Raw genomic sequence first — 25,161 nt, 5'->3', positions numbered from 1 at the left:
CCACGATACACCATGTACTATTTTCTCTCTCGGTTTCAACAAATTTGGGTGCTGCAGGGATTTTGCAAAGAAGACTCACTAGACATGCATGACGCTAGATCTAACGGTAATTATCGGCATAGGCCCCACAGACTCATAGTGACAAAATTATTAAAAAAATAAAAGTTTGGAATTAAATTTCCTTCTTTTCCCACTCCCAAAGTTAGGATTTTTTTTTTTAATCTGAACTCCTTTGACTATCCTTCAAAACTCATAGATGATAGATCTTCTCGCGGAGGGACCCGGCTTTTATGCCCTTCCACTTCTTATATATTTTCATCATTTCTTATTTATACGATTACGGTTAAGTCATATTAATATTTTTTATTATTATTATTTTTTATCTTATTATCTTTATAAAAAATTAATATAAAATGTTAACGTGGCTTAACTGTGACCATATAAAATAGGAGGGGATGAGCGTGTATGGGAAGTGGGAGGGTAGAGAAGCCGGATCCCTCGCGGAGAGGCATATTTAGGACTGGTTTGGTATTGCTGTGCTTTGAAAAAAAGTTGATTCTGCTGTTCTATAAGAATAAGCAGATGTGAAATAAAACAGCAGAGTGTTTAGTAAACTTTTTTGTAAAAGTGCTTTTGAAAAAAAAAAACAAAAAAAGTAGTATTATAATATTTGGTAAACTTTTATGTAAAACAGATGCAAAAAAAAAACCGGTTTTTCAAAGCTGGGTTTACAGCTTCTTGTTTTTTGCTTTTTTTCACCCAAAACTGTGAAAAAAAAGCTGAAGTTGAATGTTTACCAAATACAAAAACAGCTCCCAGCATTTTTTTATACTAGATTTTTTCAGAATCACCTCAAGTAACAAACCAGACCTTAAACCTGCTAGGCTTTTTTCAAGTGATTCGCCGGGAAAAATTTAAGTTCTTCTAATCGGATAGGGATTTTTGGATATATGGTTTAAATAGGAAATGAGATAGCAGAGATGAGAGAGAGAGAAAAGGGCTTTCGTAAGGGGCATTAGCTGAAACAAAAATAAAAATTAGTCATGAACATAGACTTGTTTTTTATCCGTGAAGCTTTAGTTTTTTTGTCCTTATTGTATTGTAATTTGTCTTTTTATTAAATTTCAGGCTCAGTTATATTAAATAAAGTTATTAGATAATTTTTTGTTAAAATAAATTTTATTCAAACTCTTTTCATTAAGGTTTTTTTTTTTAATTATTTCTTTATTCTCCTCTATTTCATCTCTTGTATATTTAACTACAAATTAGGCTACTTAGTACTACGATCTAGTGTTATTCTTCTTCATTGGTAAGTGAGAAGTTTTAGGTTCGATTTTCACCAAAGACGAATATGAACCAAATTATTGCTAATATCATTTGTTCAAAAAAAAAAAAAACGACAACAAATTGGACCCTCCAAGTTTAAGGTGGTTTTTAAAATGGGCCATGAGGTTTCACTTTTTCATATTTGTACTTCTGTCAGTTAGAACATATATACCTCTATTAGATTGATGCGTTTTTTCTGTCAATGAGGTGCAAATTTGAGTTATGTTAACTAAACTATGGGTTCCACACTCACCATGTCATCAATTTAATGAAATAACACCAAAGTTGTCTAGCAAAAAGAGAGCAAAAATTTAGAACCCCCAACTTGAGTTCGAACTCAAATGCACTAGCAGAGGGAAAGGTGGGTCAATGAGATCACAAGACCCCAACAACTCTATATTACTCCACAGAATTATTTATGAAAACACTATTAATCAAGAGTATTTCGTAGTGAGTTCAATCAATTGAAAGGATTGATCAATAATCTTTCACAAAAATCTAATATTATAATCATATGGTTATAACTTGGTTGTTTACGTCGAAATAAATAATGACACTGTAAATAATAATAAGGAGTTTTAACGAAAAAGTTAATGCTACCGTTCACTTTAACGAAAAATCACATTTTTACACTAAAAAGTCAATCATAATACTATTCAATTTACCCTTTATTTTTTCCTTATCATTAAAACTCAAAGTTTTCAAACCCTTTTCATTAGTTTTCCTATAATAATATTGTACATCGATGAGTTCAAATTATAAGAAACAGTCATGAATTATATATCTAAATAACAAAATGTTATCACATTTACTTCTTTGTTATGACCCCAGTGACTTCAAATTCTGCCTCTGTCACTGCTCAAATGAATTCATTTCTTGTGGCTACCAACTCTACTTTGACGTGCCGTTTGACTTGGAGGCAAAAAGTACAACCGTTCCATGTGATATCGGTGCTGCATGGAAAAAATAATACCTCTTATATTAAAAAAAAGTTTAATGAATAAAATAGTTCATTAGATTTTTTTTTTTTTTTTGGTCAATGAAATAGTTCGTTAGATTGAATCATAAGTTGATACAATAAAAGCTACATTTTGTGACTCCATGATTTATTTTGAAAAGGAATATCCTACTGAACTTGTAGACTGTTAAATGTATATAGACCTATATTTTATTTCAAAAAAAAAAAAGCCATAGGAGCTTTTGGCTTTCACAGTTTCACTCAGCAAAAACCTGTGCTGTATATTTGCAGCAAAAGCTGGATACTCTGCTTGGTTGTGTACGGGAGTAAGATTTTCTCTCCTCTTATTCTTATTTCCTTCCCTTTCCTTCTCTCATACATTATTTTTTGTCTTATTGTTTTTTTATAAAAAAATCAATATAAAACGTTGACGTTGTTTAACCGTAACTATTCAAGTAGGAGGGTAAGGAAAGGTAGAAATATTAGAAAGGAGGAGAATCCTCCACCTTGTGTGCGAAGTAGGATTTGTTTCCTTTCAAAGTCTCATTTTCTTTCTTGCATTTCTATTTAAAAGATCAGGATTAAACCATTTCAATATCCTGTGTTGGTTTTTCTTATAAAGATAAAAAGAGGAAAAGAAAGTAAGAGAGTACAGAGGAAGGAAGGGTAAATTAGAGGGAAAATTTTTTGTCCATAGTAATTTTAGTTTGAGACTTGGGATATGATGAGAATGGAATCATTTCCGCCTTTATACGAATTGACAAGCAAATAATTAATTAGAAAGAACATGGTTGACTACAGATAATATATACGGAAAAAGTTAATTGTGATTAAAAAGGAAGGCACAGCTCACAGAAAAGATTGTGTTTGGAAGTCTTAAACATAAATCCAAGTGCAAATTGCTAGACCATATACAATCCTTTATTAATACTCAAATTATTAACAAAAAGACCCGATTTTTAGAGAAATTTTTAATTGTGATGGGAACACAAATGATATATCACGTATTTTTATGCAAGTGTTAGAAAATTTTAATTTTTAAATTATTAAATTTTTATCACATATAACCGCACATTTATATAAGAAGGTACGGTGTATCCCGTGAGGGTGACAGTGAAAATTCTCCCCAACTTTTGAGGTTAAATATTGATAAACAATTCAAAGACGAGACAGAGCAAGAATCTGCTGATCATTTATGTGGCGATCAACGGCGGTCTGCTGGCTTTCCGATAAGACGAATGTCTTTGCCTGATCCCTCAAAACGTTTTTGAGAACCTTGCCCATCGGATTCCTTGGCAGTTGGGGCAGAAACTCAACCTTCTTGGGCACCATGAAGTGCGGCAAGTTTTTCCGGCAGTAAGCGATGATTTCGGACTCGGTGGCGGCCCCCTCGGCGTTGCTTCTGAGAGCCACAAAAGCACACGGGCTCTCTCCCCATCGAGGGTGTGGCATTGCCACAACCGCTGCCTCTAACACCTTTGGGTGCCCGTGTAATATATTTTCCACTTCCACACTGCTAATATTTTCTCCTCCTGATATGATCACGTCTTTCAACCTGTCCTTTATCTCCATGTAGCCGTCGGGGTGTACAATCCCGACGTCTCCAGTCCAGAACCATCCGCTTTGGAACGCCTTCTCGGTCGCCTTGGGATCCTTGAAGTACCCTTTCATGACGCTACTCCCACGCAAAACAATCTCCCCCATGGTCTTTCCATCATGGGGGACACTCTCCATTGTGTCCTTGTTTTTTACATCCACGTCAGCAAGAGTCAATATGCTTATGCCTTGCCTTGCCTTGAGCTTGGCCTGATCATCCCCAGGCAGCATGTTCCACTTAGCCTGCCATTCGCAGACTAAAGCGGGGCCTGTTGCCTCGGTCAGGCCATACGCATGAGTTACTTTAAACCCTAGCGGCTCGATCTTCTTGAGGAGAGGGGCCGGAGGAGGGGCTCCGCCGGTGAGTATCTGGACGGGCATTGAGATCTCGCAGCGCTCGTGGGATTTGGCCTCGAGGAGGATGTTGAAGATGATGGGGGCGCAGCACATGTGCGTCACCTTGTGGCGGTGAATGTTGCGGTAGATGTCGTAGGCGGTGGTGTTGCGGAGGCAGACGTTGGTGCCGCCGCGTGCTGCGACGCCCCACGTGAAGGTCCAGCCGTTGCAATGGAACATGGGGAGGGTCCACAAATAAACAGGCTCGCTCCCCATTTCCCAGCCCAAAACTAGGCTCATGGTGCTCAAGTATGCGCCTCTGTGGCTGTACACAACGCCTTTGGGCTCCGACGTCGTTCCGGATGTGTAATTCAAAGCGATGGGGTCCCACTCGTCATCGACTGGAACGGAGACAAATCCGGGATTGCCCTTTTTGATGAGTTGCTCGTACTCCAACTCGCCGAGTCGAATGCCAGTGGGAGAGTCGATGTCGTCGATCACGATGACCAACGGCATGGATTTGTCGGCAGTACCGGTGGTGAGGATCCTGAGGACGTCACGTGCCAGGGGGACATATTGGTAGTCGACAAAAAAGACTTTGGCTCCCGAGTGCCGGAGAATGGAGGCGATGGTTTTGGCGTTGAGGCGTGTGTTGATGGTATTGAGCACGGCCCCGGCCATGGGCACTCCGAAATGCATTTCGTACATTGCCGGAACATTAGGAGCCAATACTGACACCTGCCGGAGAAAAAAAAACACCAAAAGTTAACCTTATGTTTAATATCTGTCCAACCATATTGGAGAAAAAAAAATTAATTAAAACTATAGGAAACTGCATTAGAAGTAAATGTTCTTAACCACTTTGAATACGATATCCGGATAAATAACGGGACTTACCACATCGTGTTTGACGACGTTGAGGGAAACGAGGGATGAAGCCAGACGGCAGCAACGGTCGTAGGTTTGGCCCCAAGTGAAGCGAGTGCATTCATAGATGAGTGAGGTACGTTCAGCATAAAAGGCAGCAGCTCTCTTGAGAAAAGTTGTGGGAGAGAGAGCTGTGTAATTTGCATCACATTTCGGAAGCATATTCATTGATTCAAAGGCCATTTCGATCGATTTGTGGGTAATTAAGCTGCTTGATTTGGTTAATGAGAGAGAGAGAGAGAGAGAGAGAGAGAGAGGGAGGGAGACGATGTGAAGGACATGGGTGAGGGTGGATGAGTGGAGCAATATATAGCGAATTGTCAGGGTGGGAGGGTCCACGATACTTGTGGTGGGAGTGTTGGAAGTGGATCATGATGCTGCAGGATGCTGCCTGATGCTTGGGTGGAAATTACCAAGTTATTACTTAATTAGTTAGTCTGAAAGCAAGAAAACCGTTGACCTCGTTTTTATGTATGTTTTATATTTCTTTTGGGTTTTCACACCTTCTATGCTGACCGGTATTCAATTATAGGCGGATTTTTTAGTGGGTCTGAAATACGGGATGATATATCATATATTATTATATAAATGATGAGATATATGTGTTAAAAAGTTAATAACTTAAAAAATAAAATTTCACACCACTTACATAAAAACACATAATGTCTCACCCGTCTTCCTGTCACAATAAAAAATTTCTCTCAATTATCCAAGCTGTTGTAATATTGAGTGGGTTAGTAGTGAGATTACTCACTAAAAATATATTATCCAAGCTGTTGTAATATTGAGTGGGTTAGTAGTGAGATTACTCGCTAAAATTATATTATCTCAACACTGAGAATAAGACCCATTTGGTGACATTTTTCTCGTGCATGTAATTTCTCTCTTTCACCAGAACGTTGGAAATATAAAATAGAAAACGAAAGAGGAAAATGTTGTTTACCTCTTGCAATAGTACAGTATCGGCAATTTGCTCAAACAAACTTTCTTGCCAATTTATTCGTTAATTTAGCAGGAATTCGAAAATTTCATCCAATTTTCGATCAATAGGCATCATATGACCATGTGACTCATTTTTTACGAAAAAAAACCATATTTTCATCCTTTCACAAGGGAGCATTGAAGGGCAACATCTATTTGAAATTGCTGTGCAGAGTTGAAGAGTCAAAATTTAAGGAGCCCAAGTTAGTGAAGACTTCATTTGCTCAAAAGTGAGTTACATGCCTTTCAAATGAGACCAATTTTCAAACACTCGATAAAACATTTCAAATCTAACTTTAAATTTAAAGTATTGAGAAAAAATAAAAGCAATAAATTGTCGAGAACAATAATTCAAGGGGTGACTTGACAATATGGAACTAACTTAGGGGATGAATGGCAATTTAGACAAAACGAAAACGTCACTAAATGATATCATAGTATATAGTTTATGTAGAAGTAGTGAAACTTCTTTCTTTTTGACATAGTGATGAAGGGAGAGAGGCGTCGAACCTACAACTTCAAGTACAAGCATAAATATGAAATTTGGAAGTTTGATTTCTTCTCAATCAATGAATGTATTTCTCTGTACCGATACGTAACTATAAATAGCTATAGCTTTTACAATCAACGCCTATAAATTAGCTACTAATTGATAATATATAATGCAAGGTTGGAAAGTAAGCAATTACAATATGTTTGTTCCTTTACTATCGTTGATTGATTCCACTATTTTGGTAAATATCATCGTGATGATCAATGATTTTCTCAACAATAAATGTGTACTCGTAAGTTCATAACCACATATTAAGCTAGAACTCCAATAACACAAAAGTGCCCCATGATATTGGCCACTTTAGGTGACATATCTTTCTATATAAAGTTAAGGGGCCAATGAACAGTGTTTTTTGGTATCACAAGCGTTATAAAAAATAATTGAACAAAAATGCTCTTAAACAAAAAACTTCAAAAGCAACTCAAAATAATGCATCAAATGTAGCTAGAGTATTTTCATCATTTTAAAAGTGTTTATTTAATAATTAAATTTTTATGTACAATTTTTTTTTTAATAATTAGTACCTCACAATAGGCTAACAATAATGTGATTCAATCAGTTGTTCATTAAATTTTTTTTTTCTTTGTTTTTAAATACGTTCAAAACAACTTAAGAGGCGTGTAATGTCGGTTATAAAAAAATATCTTTCGCAAGCAGATAATAATGTGATTAAATTCGTTGTCAAATGATTGCTTTTTTTTTTTTTTGAACAAACGATATTCTCTGCACTAAGAGGAAGGATGTGAGCTTATCCTCACAATGGGCTAGCAATAATATGATTCAATTAATTGTTTATTAAATATTATTTCCTCTATTCTTAATATAAATGCAATAGTGACCGATTATATTATGTGGATTCAACTACTTTAATTTGTTTATGAGGGGTTTCTTCTAGCATGATCTAAAATTATTCATTTACTTCAAATATTTGACTTTCTTTTTGTCAATTTACGCATATAAATATATTTAAAACGTGTAAGTCACATAGCACGTCGTAATTCAAAAAATACATTTTGCACCACTCTAGTATATATATAAGGGAGTTTTAACGAAAAACTCGCGATACTGTTCATTTTAACGAAAAATCACATTTTAACACTAAAAAGTCAATCCTTATTCACTTTACCCTTTATTTTGTCCTTATCGTTAAAACTCAATGTTTTCAAGCATTTTTTATTAGTTTTCCTAAAGGAGCAGCACATACTATTTTGCATAGCCTATTCAGATGTGTGTGTAATGATTTGGTTGTTGGATAAATGTTCCAATTGGAGGCTAGACTTGGGATTCCAATGCTGATACATTTGACTCTCTCAAAAGTGGAACTTTCCGCCATTTTATATTTTTGATACAATTTTTCTATAAAAATTATAGAACATTGTGTAAAAACCATAAGGTGGGTGTGAGCCCATAGAGAGTCCTTCTTTGAGAGAGTATCATTAGCATCTCTCATACATTTATGCATTAAACAGGCAGTTTGAATCAGTTGTTATATGTTTTCGTAGAACGAAAGATTTTTCAGTGTATCCAGAATACAGAGTGGTACACCACATATAATTATACAAGTAGTAGGACAATTAAAAAAAAACAAAAAAAAACAAAAACAAAACAAAACAAAAAAAACTTCTCACCTCCTGTACAATTACATGTGGCTTAGCGCCCATGTTCCACGCATTGAAAAATCTCTTCCTAGGAATGGATAAAAAACAATAGATTAATGCACATGATTGTGATATTAGTCTTTTTTTTTTTTAATAAACGATATAATCTACACTAAAGGGGTAAGGGAGTGAGCTAAGCCTCACAATGATCAAGCAATAATATGATTCAAATTCGTCTTAGGCGAAAATCGAATTTAAAACACCTCACTTGCCAGTGAATAATAGAGTATTAGTACTTGTTTTTAAACTTTTTCTTTTCAAACCCATACGAAAAGAAAAGAATAGTAAGCATTCGACAGATGGAGCTAAGTAAATCTTCTTTTTTACCACTCTCTTTTTCATCCATTTCCAGTAAAACACATTTTACTCTTCGGGTTTCCATGAATTTTTTTAACCTTTTTTTATATTTTAGGTTCACATCTTATAATTTCTAACAATATAAATACAGAAATTTAGAACATTTGTCCATGAAATTTAGTCTAATTAGAGTCCTAGTTTCTGATCCGCAAGTTTTGGTCCAACTTTTTACACTACGAAGTAACACTTTTTTTTGGGTAACTCTGTTAAAAATTATGTCACTTATTTGCTTGTTAAATCCTTTTATTTTGGATGGAAGTTGTAAGGGTGTTAATCAAATGGACTTTTGTACAACATTATGATAAATTTAGAGATCAATATTCACGAATTTTTAGTTCATATGATTATCTCCGGAGCAATTACATCCGGATTCTCAGGATCAAGGAATCCTAACCGTCGTAATAGATCGTGCGGTCAAAAATAAACCATCCCCTTCCCCCTCCTCGGTAATCACCAACCAGCTTCTTCGTGCCGTATGGAAGCCGAACTCCGGTGATTCGAGACGATTCCGGCCTCGTCTTCTCCTTCCCCTTCCCCTTCAGCTTCCCCTTTCCTCTGCGATGAACAACCTCCTTTTTCGAACCTTACCAAGCCGAACTCCGACGATTCCAGCCGCTCCTGATCTGGCTTCCGCTCTCGGAGACTGCGAAAGAAGCAGAGCTAGGGGATGAGTTCAGACGTGACCGACACGACGTTGACGTGTCGCCGTCGTCGGATGGGAATCAGGTCGCCGCGGTTTCAATTTGGGTCACGATGGAGGAAAACTATCCTTCCCGATTTCAATAGATACTGTGTTGTCTTTATCCCCCATGATTAGAATCAAGTTGAAGCATAAAGAAAGAGGTTGGTGATTGCAGGGAAGAGGGGAAGGGGAAGGAGCAGACGAATGAAGAGAGATTCATTTCTGGCCACACGATCTATTACGGACGGCCATGATTTATTGATCCCGAGGATCCTGATGTAATTGCTCCGGAGACGATCCTGATCCCTAAAACACCCATTATTTCGATAAAAAAAAGTAAGAAACCAATGCTTGTAAACACTAGAATATGGGCACACACAATATGTGAAATTTTTTTATTTTTGTTTTGAAATAGAAGGAGAGTGGAAAAGAGTGATAGAGAATGTGAGAGTGGGAAATTTTATTTTTTTATTTTTTTTATTTTTAATTAGAGATATGTTAGAATTACATGTAGGTGAGACTTTGAAGAAAAAAAACAGAAAATTTGGTTGTGTGAAATTGCATTTCTGCCCATATTTCTTATGCATGTTCTATTTGAATTAGAAGATTAAACTGATAATTTCATAAGATTTTAGTTGACAATAAGTGTTTTATTAATTAGTACAGATTTGATTACCGGGTCTTAAGCACTAAAAAACTAAACTTAAAGATTTAAAACCAAACTAAATAATTAAAGCAATAAATTGTCGAGAACAATAATTCAAGGGGTGACTAGACAATATGGAACTAACTTGGGGGATGAAAGGCAATTTAGACAAAACGAAAACGTCACTAAATGATATCATAGTATATAGTTTATGTAGAAGTAGTGAAACTTCTTTCGTTTAGACACAGTGATGAAGAGGGAGAGGCATTGAACCTACAACTTCAAGTACAAGCATAAATGTGAAATTTGGACATTTGATTTCTTCTCAATCAATGAATGTATTTCTTTGTACCGATATGTAACTATAAATAGCTATAGCTCAATCAACGCCTACAAATTAGCTACTAATTGAAAATATATAATGCAAGGTTGGAAAGTAAGTAATTACAATATATTTGTTCCATGACTATCGTTGATTGATTCCACTATATTGGTAAGTATCTTCGTGATGATCAATGATTTTCTCAACAATATATGTGTACTCATAACCACATATTAAGCTACAACTCCAATAACACAAAAAGTGCCCCACGATATGCTTAGGTGATATATCTTTATACATAAAGTTAAGGGCCCAATAATTGAACAAAAATGCTCTCAAACCAAAAACTTCAAAAGTAACTCAAAATAATGCATCAAATGTGGCAGGGGTATTTTCATCATTTTGACATTGTTTTTTTAATAATTAAAATTTTTTGTACAGTTTTTTTTTTAAAATAATTAGTACCTCACAATAGGCTAACAATAATATGATTCAAACAGTTGTTCATTAAATATTTTTTTTCTTTGTTTTTAAACACATTCAAAACATCTTAAGAGGTGTGTAATGTCGGTTATAAAAAAATGTCTTTCGCACGCGGATAATAATGTGATTAAATTAGTTGTCAAATGATTATTTTTTGTTTTTTTTTATTTGAACAAACGATATTATCTACACTAAGAGGAAGGGGGTGAGTTTATCCTTACAATGAGTTAGTAATAATGTGATTCAATCAGTTGTTTATTAAATATTATTTTCTCTATTCTTAATATAAATGCAATAGAGACCGATTTTATTATGTAGATTCAACTGCTTTAATTTGTTTATGAGGGGTTTCTTCTAGCATGATCTAAGATTATTTATTTATTTCAAATATTTGACTTTCTTTTTGTCAATTTACGCATATAAATATATTAAAAACATGTAAGTCACATAGCACGTCGTAATTCAAAAAATACATTTTGCACCATCGTGAGCGTGTGCATGAAGGCTAGTATATATATAAAGGAGCAGCACATACTATTTTGCATAGCCTATTCAAATGAGTGTATAATGATTTGGTTGTTGGATTAATGCTCCAATTGGAGGCCAGACTTGGGATTCCAAGGCTGATACATTCAACTCTCTCAAAAGTGGAATTATCCGACATTTTATTTTTTTTACACAATTTTTGTATAAACATTATAAAACATTGTGAAAAAAATATGAGGTGGCTGAGAGCCCATGGAGAGTCCTTCTTTGAGAGAGTCTTCTTAGCATCTCTCATACATTTATGCATTAAACAGGCTGTTTGAACTGGTTGTTATCTGTTTTTGTGGAACGAGAGATTTTTCAGTGTATCTGGAATATAGAGTGGTACACCACATATAATTATACAAGTAGTAGGACACTTAAAAATAAAAAAAAAATTAAAAAAAACACTTCTCACCTCTTGTACAATTACATGTGCCATAGCGCCCCTGTTCCACGCATTGAAAAATCTATTCCTAGGAACAGATAAAAAAACAATAGATTAATGCACATGATTGTGATATTAGTCTTCTTTTTTTTTTTTTTTTTTTTGGTAAGGGAGTGAGTTAAGCCTCACAATGAGCAAGTAACAATATAGTTCAAATTCGACTTAGACGAGAATTGGAACTAAAGCACTTAAATTGCCAGTGAAGAATAGAGTATTAATACTTGTTTTTAAACTTTTTCTTTTCAAACCCATACGAAAAGGAAAGAATACTAAGCATTCGACAGATGGAGCTAAGTAAATCTTCTTTTTTACCACTCTCATTTTCATCCATTTCCAGTAAAACACATTTTACTCTTCGGGTTTCCATGAATTTTTTTAACCTTTTTTTATATTTTAGGTTCACATCTTATAATTTCTAACAATATAAATACAGAAATTTAGAACATTTGTCCATGAAATTTAGTCTAATTAGAGTCTTAGTTTCTGATCCGCAAGTTTTGGTCCAATTTTTTACACTATGAAGTAACACTTTTTTTGGGGTAACTGTTAAAAATTATGTCACTTATTTGCTTGTTAAACCCTTTTATCTTGGATGGGAGTTGTGGGGGTGTTAACGAAATGGATTATTGCCCAATATTATGAAAAATTTAGAAATCAATATTCATGAATTTTTAGTTCATGCGATCATCTCCGGAGCAATTACATCCGGATTCTCGGGATCAAGGAATCCTAACCGTCGTAAGAGATGTGCGGTCAAAAATAAACCCTCCCCTTCCCCCCCCCCCCCCCCGGCGGTAATCACCAACCTTCTTCTTCGAGCCGTATGGAAGTCGAACTCCGGTAATCAATAACCTTCTTTTTCGAACCTTACCAAGCCGAACTCCGACGATTCTCCTGATCTGGATTCTGCTCTCGGAGACTGCGAGAGAAGCAGAGCTAGGGGTTGAGTTCGGAGGTGACCGACACGACGTTGACGTGTCGCCGTCGTCGGATGGGAATCAGGTCGCCGCGGGTTCAATTTGGGTCACGATGGAGGAAAACCATCCTTTCCCGATTTTAATAGATACTGTGTTGTCTTTATCCCCCATGATTAGAATCAAATTGAAGCATAAAGAAAGAGGTTGGTGATTGCAGGGAAGAGGGGAAGGGGAAGGAGCAGACGAATGTAGAGAGATTCATTTCTGGCCACACGATCTATTACGGACGGCCATGATTTATTGATCCCGAGGATCCTGATGTAATTGCTCCGGAGATGATCCTGATCCCTAAAACACCCATTATTTCGATAAAAAAAATAAGAAACCAATGCTCGTAAACACTAGAATATGGGCACACACAATATGTGAATTTTTTTTTATTTTTGTTTTGAAATAGAAGGAGAGTGGAAAAGAGTGATAGAGAATGTGAGAGTAGGAAGTTTTATTTTTTTATTTTTTTTATTTTTAATTAGAGATATGTTAGGATTACATCTAGGTGAGACTTTGAAAGAAAAAAAACAGAAAAAATTAGTTGTGTGAAATTACATTTCTGCCCATATTTCTTATGCATGTTCTGTTTTAATTAGAGAATTAAACTGGTAATTTCATAAGATTTTGGTTGACAATAACTGTTTTATTAATTAGTAGAGATTAGTACAGATTTGATTACTGGGTCTTAAGCACTAAAAAAACTATAAACTTAAAGATTTAAAACTAAAAAAATTGAAAAACTATAGTGAAAAATTAAATTGAAAACAAATTGATATCTGGTTAAATTCGTTTTAGCTTTTAAATTTTTTTTTTTAAAGTTTTTTTTTTTAAACCAAAAACTTGTTTGATAATTGTTTTCAAATTTCATTTTTTAGATGAAGATCACAAGTTGAAAATTGAACTCCAGATTAAAAAATAAACTTGCTAAAAAAACTGAATAAATTATGATAAACCCATAAACAACAAGCATACAAAAAAATTGAATAATGCTATATTTATTACATTTTTCATACAACCTCTTTAATAAAAATATCGCCTACCAACACATATGGATTTCATCTGTGATCTATAAAATACAGTAAGAGTAACATTTTTTTTTTTTAAATTCACACATGACACCTGTTTCTCTTGTACGTTGTATGAAAAAGTTAAACGACAATACTGAATATAAAAACCATTACTAGCAAGGCGCAGTCTGACTTTAGAATTATTTTGTTTTCTCCCTTGGCATGCAAGAAAAGAAAACTGTCTAACTTGAACTTGAGCAACAAGATCAATTTCGACCTAAAAGGCATGCTTGGACGACTAAAATCAGACGTAATTTACGTTAAGGGCTGGTTTGACATTACTGAATTTTTTTTTAAGAAGTAGTTTTTAAAAAAAAATAGAACTAAAATCGTGTTTAATAAATGAAAAAAATTGTTTTTTTTTTTTTTCAAATCATGATTCCAAAACAGTAGAAAACAAAAGCAGTTCTACTTCTATCTTCATTTTTTAAAACAACTCTTTTTTCACAATACAACAATCCCAAACTAGCCTTAAAACCAGTCATGGGGAAGTAGTTGGCAAGACTAGTCAACTCGCATGCTAGGACTTAGGACCCATAAGGGTAATTATGTTCCTTATCTTCTTGTCTGAACATGAACGGATGAAAAATAAGTCAAATCATGGCTGCGCTTGATAGAGAGAGGTGATTTCGAACGAAAATTTAAAGAAAGCATGGATGAAAACTTTTATTATTATTATTATTATTTTTTTAAAACAAACAATAATATATTAAGGGGAAGGGGGTTAGAGTTAAGCTTAGCCTTACAATCAGTTAATAATAATGTGATTTTAATTCATCTTTAGCGAGAATCGAACTTAAGATCTGGCATAGATGAAAACTTTTAAATATTATAAACTCTAAATTTTGCAATTACAAGGTTTTTTCGTAACTAATCCATCACCTACCATGTCAATAAAATATTTTTCTGGGTCGTCCCTGCCTGGAAGTCATGTACAAAGCTTATTTCGTTATCATCGATTACTGCAGCATGCTGATAGAAACATGCATTGAGGAGTGCAATTTAGTCTCACTTTAATTTAACGTTTATTTGATGTAATGTACATACTATCCTTTAATTTTATATTTATTTGATGGAATAAACTGAACAAGGATGAATTAAGATTAAATGAGACTAAAATGGAAGTTTCATGGAGTAAAGTGAGACAAAATCAGTTTCAGGCAATAAAGTAAGACTAAATGGCAATTTTAGGAGGCAAATCAATTAATAAGCGTTCTAAAACATCAAGATGAAGTAGTCACGAAAGAAAGTTATATCCCTTCTAAACCCTATATTTTACAATTAGGAGTAAAGTTTTCTTCATAACTAATCCATCATGTACCTGTTTATAAAATACTTTTCTGGGTCGTCTCTGCCGAGAAGTCATGTACAAAGCTTATCTTGTTATCATCCATATTCAATGCAGCAAGCTGATGGAAACATGCATGAATCAGTGCTTTGTTTGCTTTCCACTAAAGACTTGAAAAATAGCTCCACTAAAAGAGCTTTTACCTGAACTCTCCAAGAAGAAACTCGTTCTTGTAGTCAAACAAAGTTAAAGAGTGCAACTTCGAAGAACTTGTTTTTAGTCTTACGAGAATCTCTTTCTTCCATTTGAAAACACTAATTTATGTGTGTTTCTATCTGCTTGCTGCATTGAATGGATGACATCGAAATAAGCTTTGTACATGACTTCTAGGCGGGGACGACCCAGAAAAATATTTTATCAACAGCTTTTTGGTATAACTGACCTCTTGGATACAACAAGAACGTAGGTTTAGTTCGATCTCCAAAATACTGTCTTCTTTGTTGTAGGTCACATCTGAATAATTTTGTCTTTAAAGAGGTTTTGAACCTCTTAGTTCAGTCGGATATATAGTTCACGAAGTATTAGCAAAATCTTCTCTGTCAATCAAAAGATGGTGAAAAAACAATTTGATCTACTATCACAAAATAAAATCATGAGAAGTAATGTAATTTTGCAAACCAATTTTTTCTTTTTTCTATGACTTACATGTTATCATAACATATCACTGATTTTGAATTTTAAAAACTACAAAATAAAAATTTAAACATCTACCACGTTCTCACTCTCCCTTTCTTTCACATCTGTCTCAAACATATCTCTCTTCCACATAGTTTTTTTTTTCTTTTTAAAATTTTTACACACACATAGCTTTGGCTTTGTATAATAAATTATGAAATTAAGGGTTGAAAAATTGTAGCCACAATTAAAACAAAACATAACAACTATGGTACTAAAAGAAAACAACCTGACCAGGGGTTGTAGGGGTTGTGGGGCTTCTTTGTTCCCTTCAAAATACTTCACAACCATGCATATAACATCAAAACTTTTAACAACCGCAAAAGTGGCTGCTTGAATAGGGTTGTTGTTGGCCTTAGATCATCTTCTATATAACACGACACACTATTATGTTGGAAATATTAGAAGGAAATTATAATAAGAGACTAGTTGGTGACTTTATTACGGTAATCTATCATTTTTAGGGTTAAAGCGACTCATAGAGGCATTTCAACATCTCCTAACCAACATGGTGTGATTCACTAATGCTATAAATCAAACCTAAAACGTTATGTATAGAATACGAGTATGTAATTCGTCTCAACTACCAAACCAGACCGTAAAGATTAAACAAGACATGCTATTGGTTGTTGAAAGAAATCCAGTCAAAATATTGACTTTCATTTGTAAAAACATGATGACTTTGACTTGGATTCATTTCCTTCTTTGACTTGGATTCAGTTCCTTCCAAGGTATTGATGAATGGGACAAGTCATCAAGATGGTTAACAAAATGGTTGTTAGAGGAATAAGAACAAGCAAAAATAAACAGCAGAATCGATTTGGGTTGGGTCCGTTCTCACCGAGCATAAATCTGAATATTGGGAGAAATTTTGTGGTGTGCAGAACATGGTCCTAATACTTGGATTCATTTCCTTCTTTGACTTGGATTCAGTTCCTTCCAAGGTATTGATGAATGGGACAAGTCATCAAGATGGTTAACAAAATGGTTGTTAGAGGAATAAGAACAAGCAAAAATAAACAGCAGAATCGATTTGGGTTGGGTCCGTTCTCACCGAGCATAAATCTGAATATTGGGAGAAATTTTGTGGTGTGCAGAACATGGTCCTAATACACTAAGTTGTTAATACAAGTAATTGAATTTTTTTCAAGTATCCAATCATTTATATTATAATACTGAATGTAGCAAACCGTATTTTTGACTTACTGAAAAATATCCCAAAATTGGAGGTGAAATCATTTCATTATAGAAGCACAATCAACCTGTAAAACACTAATTCCAAACTTCTACTAAGTTGATTGTGCTTCTAGAATCGAACTTTTTTTTTTAACACGGATTAAGCTAGTAGAGGTGTAAAGTGGTATTTACATAATTCATTTACAATAACAGTCATAGCAATGGAACTAGACAAATAACCAAGTTATGACAGTTTATGTGACATCCCACATCACCCAGGGGAGTGATCCTTATATGTATATTCTTATTCCTACCTAGCACGAGGCCTTTTGGGAGCTCACTGGCTTCGGGTTCCTTAGGAACTCCGAAGTTAAGCGAGAAGGGGGCTAGAGCAATCCCATGATGGGTGACCCACTGGGAAGTTGCTCATGAGTTCCCAAAAACAAAACCGTGAGGGAATGGTAAGCCCAAAGCGGACAATATCGTGCTACGGTGGTGGAGCGGGTCGAGGAAGTGATCCGCCCTGGGCCAGGATGTGACAATTTGGTATCAGAGCCTAACCCTGGTCGCGTATGTGCCGACGAGGACGTCGGGCCCCTAAGGGGGGTGGATTGTGACATCCCACATCGCCTAGGGGAGTGATCCTTATATGTATATTCTCATCTCTACCTAGCACGAGGCCTTTTGGGAGCTCACTGGCTTCGAGTTTTGTCGGAACTCCGAAATTAAGCGAGAATGGGACTAGAGCAATCCTATGATGGGTGACCCACTGGGAAGTTGCTCGTGAGTTCCCAAAAACAAAACCGTGAGGGAATGGTAAGCCCAAAACGGACAATATTGTGCTACGGTGGTGGAGCGGACCCGGGAAGTGATCCGCCCCGGGCCGGAATGTGACAGTTTACTATAGGTAATGTTAAGGAGACAAAATTTGTAGATAAAATTCACAAATTAAATGATGTGTCACTCATAGGACACGTTTATCAACACTTAAGTAATAATTCAAGGGTAATACTAGGGAGGCTAAATTTGGAGACAAAGTTTTAGAAACTAAGAGACATAGAAGTTGATGATTGATATATTACTTAAACGTTGATAAATGTGTTTATTCCTATCGGTGACACATCATTTAGTTTACAAATTTAGTCTCTCTAGCATTACCCATAATTCAATCATCAACTTTCATATAATTTAGTTTATAAAATTTAGTCTACAAGTTTACCTAAATTGTTTTTAATAAAAGCTAGCCAATGACATTTGAGAAGAGATACATAGATGGTCCAAGTAGTAATACACTTTTTTTCCAATTAAGGTCATCTCCAACCGAGGGCTGGACAGATGACTTGTTTTAGCCCTCTGGTCCTCTGGCCCTCTAAGATATTAATATTTTAATGAACAGTACAAGACCATATTTACCTCCGTCTCCAACCAAGGGCCAAAAGGTCATAGGGCTCGTTTTAGTCCTGTCACACAAAAACCATCTCCAACCGAGAGCTAAACATAATTTATTATTTAAATTTAGAAACTACAACAACTTAAATTTAAAAACTACAACGGTAACTGGCCCAAAAAACCAAAAAAATTAGAACTTAAATTTAATGAATGGTTTAGGTATTTATAGAAAAAAAAAATAGAATTGTTAAGAATTAAAAAAAAAAATTGAATACAATGGCTAGTCAGCTAGCCGTTGGATTCAACCGACATGATTTTTTGAATTTCTGGCCAGCCCCAGCAGCCGGCCCTTTGGCCCTTTCAGATTTTGTGGGGCCTATGAGTCATCTGGCCTAGCCTTCGGTTGGAGACAGTTTTCGGTAGGGCTGGGCACGGGCCGGACCGGGCCCAATTTTGAAGGGACCGGACCGGACCTAGGTTCAAAGGGAACGGGGCGGGCCGGGCCGGGGATTACATTTTTTAATATAAGAACCGGACATTACCCGGCCCGGTTGAAACGGGCCGGTTCGAGCCAGGTCCACGGGTCCATTTTTTTTTTGGTTGTTTGAAAGAAAAAAAAAATTGTACATATTCACAGATTGCAAACTGCACAAAAAACTGCAGACTAATATGCAAAGACTCCGGTGAACACAGAACTTCATATCAAAATCTTGTGAACTAGTTAACCTTTTAGCTTGTATGCTGAGAAATGTGCAACCAAATAAAAGGAAAAGAGAAGTATGTGCTGAATTATAAAAGGATATGCAAAGACTCCGGTGAACACAGAACTTCATATCAAAGTCTTCATACCCTAAGTCTGTGATCCCCACCAATTATTTTAATGCTAAGAATATGCTCGTCATCGTCAAGAAGTTCCAATCTTTCAGTACTTGTAGTGGCAGGAAGCCCAGACTTAACATCAACTTCTCTGAGACTTCCAATCTCAAGGTTCCCCTGCACCACACACCTGCTGACGAATAGCTTATACTTTTGCGGTTGATCAAATCGTCTAACCAACGACCAAACCTGAAGAGAAACAAAACAATTCACATTACTAAAAAGGGATAACTGTTCATACTCATTGAGAATCTCTCTTAAACACACCTTAATCTTCCATTTTGTTGGAAACAGGGAATAAGAAACAATCGAACATTTAAAAAAATAGCCGTAATTACATTTCTGAGCTATCAAACAATTGAACAAAAAAAAAATCCTAGAAAAGCAATCAAAAATTCCTTTCTTTTTTCTATTTCTCCCCAATTTTCTTAACAACTACACATGCAGAGACACCGTGAGTAAAGAGCTACAATGATCTAATCGATCAACACACCACATCAATGTAGGCAAAAGCATTAAGGAATCCAATACAAACTCCACAGATTAAAGCTCAGATGCTCTCCAGAAATGCGATCACACATGTCCTAAGGAAAACGAACAAAACTTTATAGAGCAAAAACAATCCGAAATGTCGAATCCCGGTAACCCCATCTTCACAAACTGATGCCACAACTCCTACATTAAACTCCAAATCCAATTGTAACATGAACACCCACCTACCTATTTGTGACACGCATGATATTTACATCTCCACTAGACAAATCCCAGATCAAAACTAATCAAATATATACACACACACATACACACATACAGAGAGAGAGAAAGAGAGAGAGAGAGAGAGAGAGAGAGAGATGTACAAGATGGACAGGGGCTTTGATGTGCCGGACGAGAGTAGATGTACACTGACGGTCGTTAAGGTCGTGCCTGTGGTGCCTCCGAGAGTAGATGTACACTAACGTTTATTACCTTTCACTGAAAACAAACTAAAAAATCACAAAAATCCACCAAATCAGCAAGAACAAACATGAACATCCCAATATATTGAGCACATATTACATACATCAGATCAGATCAGAGGTTAAAGAACCTATTAAAAAAAAAAAAAAAAAAAGAGGTTAAAGAATTCACCTGAACTGGCAACGGCGATGGAGTGTTGGTGATCGCGACGGCGGTGATGTCGTCGGGAAAGAGTGAACAAGAATCGGGAAGATGGGTTGTGCGGGTGCCTAGGTCTAGGATGAGATGTCGAGGAGAACAATCAAGAAGAAGATCGAGGTCGAGGTCGAGAGAGAGTAAAGACGGAGAGGTCGAGGTCGAGGTGAGGTCGGACTTCAGAGACGGAGAGGTGATGTCGGACTTCAGAGACGGTGAGGTGATGTCGGACTTCAAGAAGAAAATCGAGGATGAGATGTCGGACTTCAGAGTTCAGAGTTCAGAGACGGAAAGGTCGAGGTCGATCGAGAGAGAGAGCAAAGACTCTATTAGGGTAAAACCTAAAACCAACGGTCATGATTGGAAGGTATGTTTATTTTCAATCTGGGCCGTCCATTTCAATTACAAACGGGCCGGTTCGGGGCCCCGTTTTTCTATAAATCTGGAACCGGCCCGACCCTAGAATGCCATTACCTAGGCCCGCCCCGCCCCGTTTCCCCTATTTAAAAACAGGACCCGCCCCGTACCCGCCCCGACCCGCCTATACCCGCCCCTACCCGCGGGCCTAAGACCCGTTTGCCCAACCCTAGTTTTCGGGCTATTTTCGGCCCTCTAACCCTCTGGACCATTTGGATGGAGATGAACTAAGTACTAATTCTATGATGACCTGAGATACTTTTAGGGGCTGTTCAAGGTCATATGACAGTCGACCCTTGAATATTCAAGGTCATGTAGTCTGGAGGAAATTAGTTTGCAGGTCTATATCACACATCGATCACACTAAAGAATCAAATATTACGAGTGGAAGAAAGAAAAAACGAATAATGAAAAAGGAGTCACTGTGTGTTCATATTAAAAAGAAAGGAAAAAAAAAAAAAAAAGTCATTCCACAACTTTTGACACAATTTGTGACGCCAATTTTTTTTACACAAATTTTTGTGGAACTTATTTTGTAATGTATTTATGAACCGTCTATCTTTTATAATATCATTCATTGATCATCCTTACAAAAATTAGGCAAATGTTATGATATTAATTCCATGTGATAAAAATATGACGTAAATGTTACATCTGTGATTGTATAAATTATTAATAGATTATATTATGATAGTAGAAAATCTTATTCGTTTATGATTGCATTACTTGCAAGGCATGGAATATGACGAAAATGTTACATGTGTGATTGTGTAAATTATTAATCGATTATTTTTATTATAGTAAAAAATATTATTCGTTTAGAATTACATTACTTGCAAGGCAAGAAAATTCGCTATATTTACTATAAATAAAGACACAAGTGATGAAAAACATGCATCATCAAAATTCGTCAGCCTTATCTTTCTCTGTGCTACTGCATACTCTCTCTCCCTTGAGTAAATAAGGCCCCAAAAAAATATATTCTTAAGTTAAATAGGCATAAAAAATGTGTTTCGGAATTAGACCTGGCAAACGGGTCGTGTCTGTCGTGTTCGTGTCGTTTTCGTGTAACACCTGTTATCTTAACGGGTCGTGTCGTGTCACACCCGTTATCTTAACGGGTCCTTAACAGGTCGTGTCACTTTACCCAACGGGTAAAGTGACCCGACCCGTTATGACCCGTTAAGAAAAAAATATATTTTTTTTAAAATTTGCACATACCACACATTGCGATATAAATATTACTTGAAAACATTAAAACATTTCTCGTTCAAGTACTATATCTACACTCGAAAATGAAAGCCTAATAAAAAAAATAATACATACACTACTAATCTATTACAAATATTAAATGTGCAAGGATAAAGAGTTTTTGTTTTTAAGATTGACTAACACTTAGAGTTTATTTATACTTTTATTAAGTATAACATAAGATTTTGTGGTATCCACTTGTGTAAATATTTTAAATTGAAGATCGAATTCATTCATTGTATTCATATAGGGTCAAGGAGTGTAGTTATAAAAAATCATCAAAATCGGAGTTAAAATAACCGTTAAATCGTGATTTTTCGTTTATAACCGTTGAAAAACTTTGTCCCGTTACTTGATCTCTGAATGTTTTTTTTTTGTGATTTTTTGCTGATGTGATCTCCAAGCATATACAAACAATTTTGACGGTTTGGATCGTTGAAATTAGTTTTGGAGAATTCGTAAAACGATAGATTGACTAACACTTAGAGTTTATTTATACTTTTATTAAGTATAACATAAGATTTTGTGGTATCCACTTGTGTAAATATTTTAAATTGAAGATCGAATTCATTCATTGTATTCATATAGGGTCAAGGAGTGTAGTTATAAAAAATCATCAAAATTGGAGTTAAAATAACCGTTAAATCGTGATTTTTCATTTATAACCGTTGAAAAGCTTTGTCCCGTTACTTGATCTCTGAATGTTTTTTTTTTGTGATTTTTTGCTGATGTGATCTCCAAGCATATACAAACAATTTTGACGGTTTGGATCGTTGAAATTAGTTTTGGAGAATTCGTAAAACGATAGATTGACTAACGCTTAGAGTTTATTTATACTTTTATTAAGTATAACATAAGATTTTGTGGTATCCACTTGTGTAAATATTTTAAATTGAAGATCGAATTCATTCATTGTATTCATATAGGGTCAAGGAGTGTAGTTATAAAAAATCATCAAAATCGGAGTTAAAATAACCGTTAAATCGTGATTTTTCGTTTATAACCGTTGAAAAGCTTTGTCCCGTTACTTGATCTCTGAATGTTTTTTTTTTTGTGATTTTTTGCTGATGTGATCTCCAAGCATTTACAAACAATTTTGACGGTTTGGATCGTTGAAATTAGTTTTGGAGAATTCGTAAAACGATAGATTGACTAACACTTAGAGTTTATTTATACTTAGATTCACCACTTCTATTAATTTTCATTTTTCCCTCTCTTTTTTGTTTCCTTTTCAACTTTTTCTTATCATTTTCACTTTTCCCTCCAACATCTTTCCCTAATTGAATTCCCTCATTTTTTTTGTTTTATTTTCAACTTTTCTTAACATTTTCATTTTCCCTCCATTTTTTTTTTCAAAAAGGGCGGCAAGTTGGCAAATGGCAATGGCAAGAAATTGATTATTGAAATTTGAGAATGGAAACAAATCACATATGAGTCCTGACGCATCAAATTTCAATGGATGCAAAATCATGCAAATATGCAATGCATGATCATGCATATTAAATTATTAATTAATAATTATTATAGTTTTTATAAAATTTAATATATATATATATATAATTAGTATAGATAGACTTAATATTTTGGGGGTATAATTATTATAGTATATATAATTATTATAATTATTATAAATTTTATAGTTAATTTAATATATATATATATATTTATTATAATTTTTAGGGGTATAAAATTGTAAAATTAATGTATATAATTATTACAGTATTTTTTGAGGGTTATAAAATTATAAAAATAATATTCTGCTTATCGTGTATCGTGTTTACCCACGTGTATACCCGACCCAACCCGTTATCTTAACAGGTGCTTATCGGGTTACCCGATAAGACCCGATTTGTTATCGTGTCGACCCAAACACCTGTTAATTTCGTGTCGTGTCGTGTCGGGTTATCGGGTCGTGTCAGAAATTGCCAGGTCTATTCGGAATAAACCGATCCAATTCGGAATGAACCAACCAACCTCTTAACATAAAGTTCATACGGTATTTTTTTTTTCGGTTGCACGAATGATATTATTTGGATTATAAATCTTACTTGAGGATAGACTAAGAAATAATTTCCACTAAATGAAGTGTAACTCAAGTCTCCAAGAAGAAACTAGTGTGGTACTTTCCAAGAACTTACGTTCAACTTTCCAAAGAAAGTGTTAAGAGTTCTATTTAGTTCGTAGTTTTATGATAATTTTCCAGGAACTTTGTTGGTGGGAAACAAATTCGATCTCCACTTGAATAATATTATTAACAACTCAATGTAAACAACTGTTTAGTCGAGAAACCTATATTAAGACTTTTTTGTTTAGGTATTTGATTATAGATTATAAGAAAAATTAACACTTTTTATTTATTTATTTCTTACGTGTTAGTACATGGGAAAGTTTAAGGGTGAACTTTTTCTCCATTCTGGTATTTTTCTAAATGCGTAAAACTAAAGAACCAAAATTATTTTAATTTTCATTTGTAAAATGCTCCAAAGGAGGGGGATTCGAACTTGATTGTAAAGGGTTAGCACGCCCATGTTTGCTTAAAAGATATGTATGTATATATATATGTGTGTGTATGTATAAATATGTGTGTATGGGTATATACATACATACATATATATATGGGGCAGATCCATGACACCACTTTTTTTGCACAACTTTTGACATAAGTTTTTGTAGGGTCCATTACTTAATATATTTTGACCATTTGAACCGTCTATCGTTTAGAACATCCTTCATAGATCATCTTTGCAGAAAATTAGACAAATTCAAAACTATTTAAACGTTTATTCATTTGTAGTGAAGAAATGGACTAATACGGTTCTCTAAGAAACCTTAAACCCTGATCAAACATTCATATGATTTCAAATTTGGATAATTTGTATAATGATCTTTGAAGGGCAACCTAAAAAATTAACATTTCGCATAATTGAAATACATTACGGAATGAGCTCTAGAAAACGTATATCTTATGACAATGGCCTAACATTATTAGAACTATTCAAATCGTTAAAATACATTATAGAATGGACCCTACAAAAATGACAATC

At 34.9% G+C, this 25,161-nt stretch overlaps 1 protein-coding gene and 1 long non-coding RNA gene across 2 annotated transcripts; both read right to left on the bottom strand.

The window, feature by feature from the left end:
* Positions 1-3,388: 3,388 nt before the first annotated feature.
* On the bottom strand, positions 3,389-5,397 carry LOC137708752 (trans-cinnamate:CoA ligase, peroxisomal-like). The gene is made up of 2 exons (XM_068447904.1): positions 5,114-5,397; positions 3,389-4,954 (listed from the first exon to the last, which is right to left on the bottom strand). The coding sequence occupies exons 1-2, from the start codon at positions 5,324-5,326 to the stop codon at positions 3,443-3,445; spliced, it is 1,725 nt and encodes a 574-aa protein (XP_068304005.1). The 5' UTR covers positions 5,327-5,397; the 3' UTR covers positions 3,389-3,442.
* Positions 5,398-19,106: 13,709 nt separating this feature from the next.
* Positions 19,107-20,481, bottom strand: LOC137749255 (uncharacterized). Its single transcript, XR_011070196.1, has 3 exons — positions 20,426-20,481; positions 20,155-20,280; positions 19,107-19,486 (listed from the first exon to the last, which is right to left on the bottom strand). It is a non-coding gene; the product is annotated as an uncharacterized lncRNA (long non-coding RNA).
* Positions 20,482-25,161: the final 4,680 nt, after the last annotated feature.

The sequence above is a fragment of the Pyrus communis genome, chromosome 11, assembly GCF_963583255.1.
Source record: "Pyrus communis chromosome 11, drPyrComm1.1, whole genome shotgun sequence".
NCBI lineage: Eukaryota > Viridiplantae > Streptophyta > Magnoliopsida > Rosales > Rosaceae > Pyrus > Pyrus communis.
Note: the sequence above shows the minus strand (reverse complement) of the source record. Positions and strands in the feature narration are given on the sequence as shown.

Coding starts and splice junctions, on each gene's coding strand:
- LOC137708752 (XM_068447904.1), bottom strand. CDS start 5,326: ATGGCCTTTGAATCAATGAATATGCTTCCGAAATGTGATGCAAATTAC. Junction 4,955..5,113: donor ACGTCGTCAAACACGATGTG/GTAAGTCCCGTT, acceptor TTTCTCCGGCAG/GTGTCAGTATTGGCTCCTAA.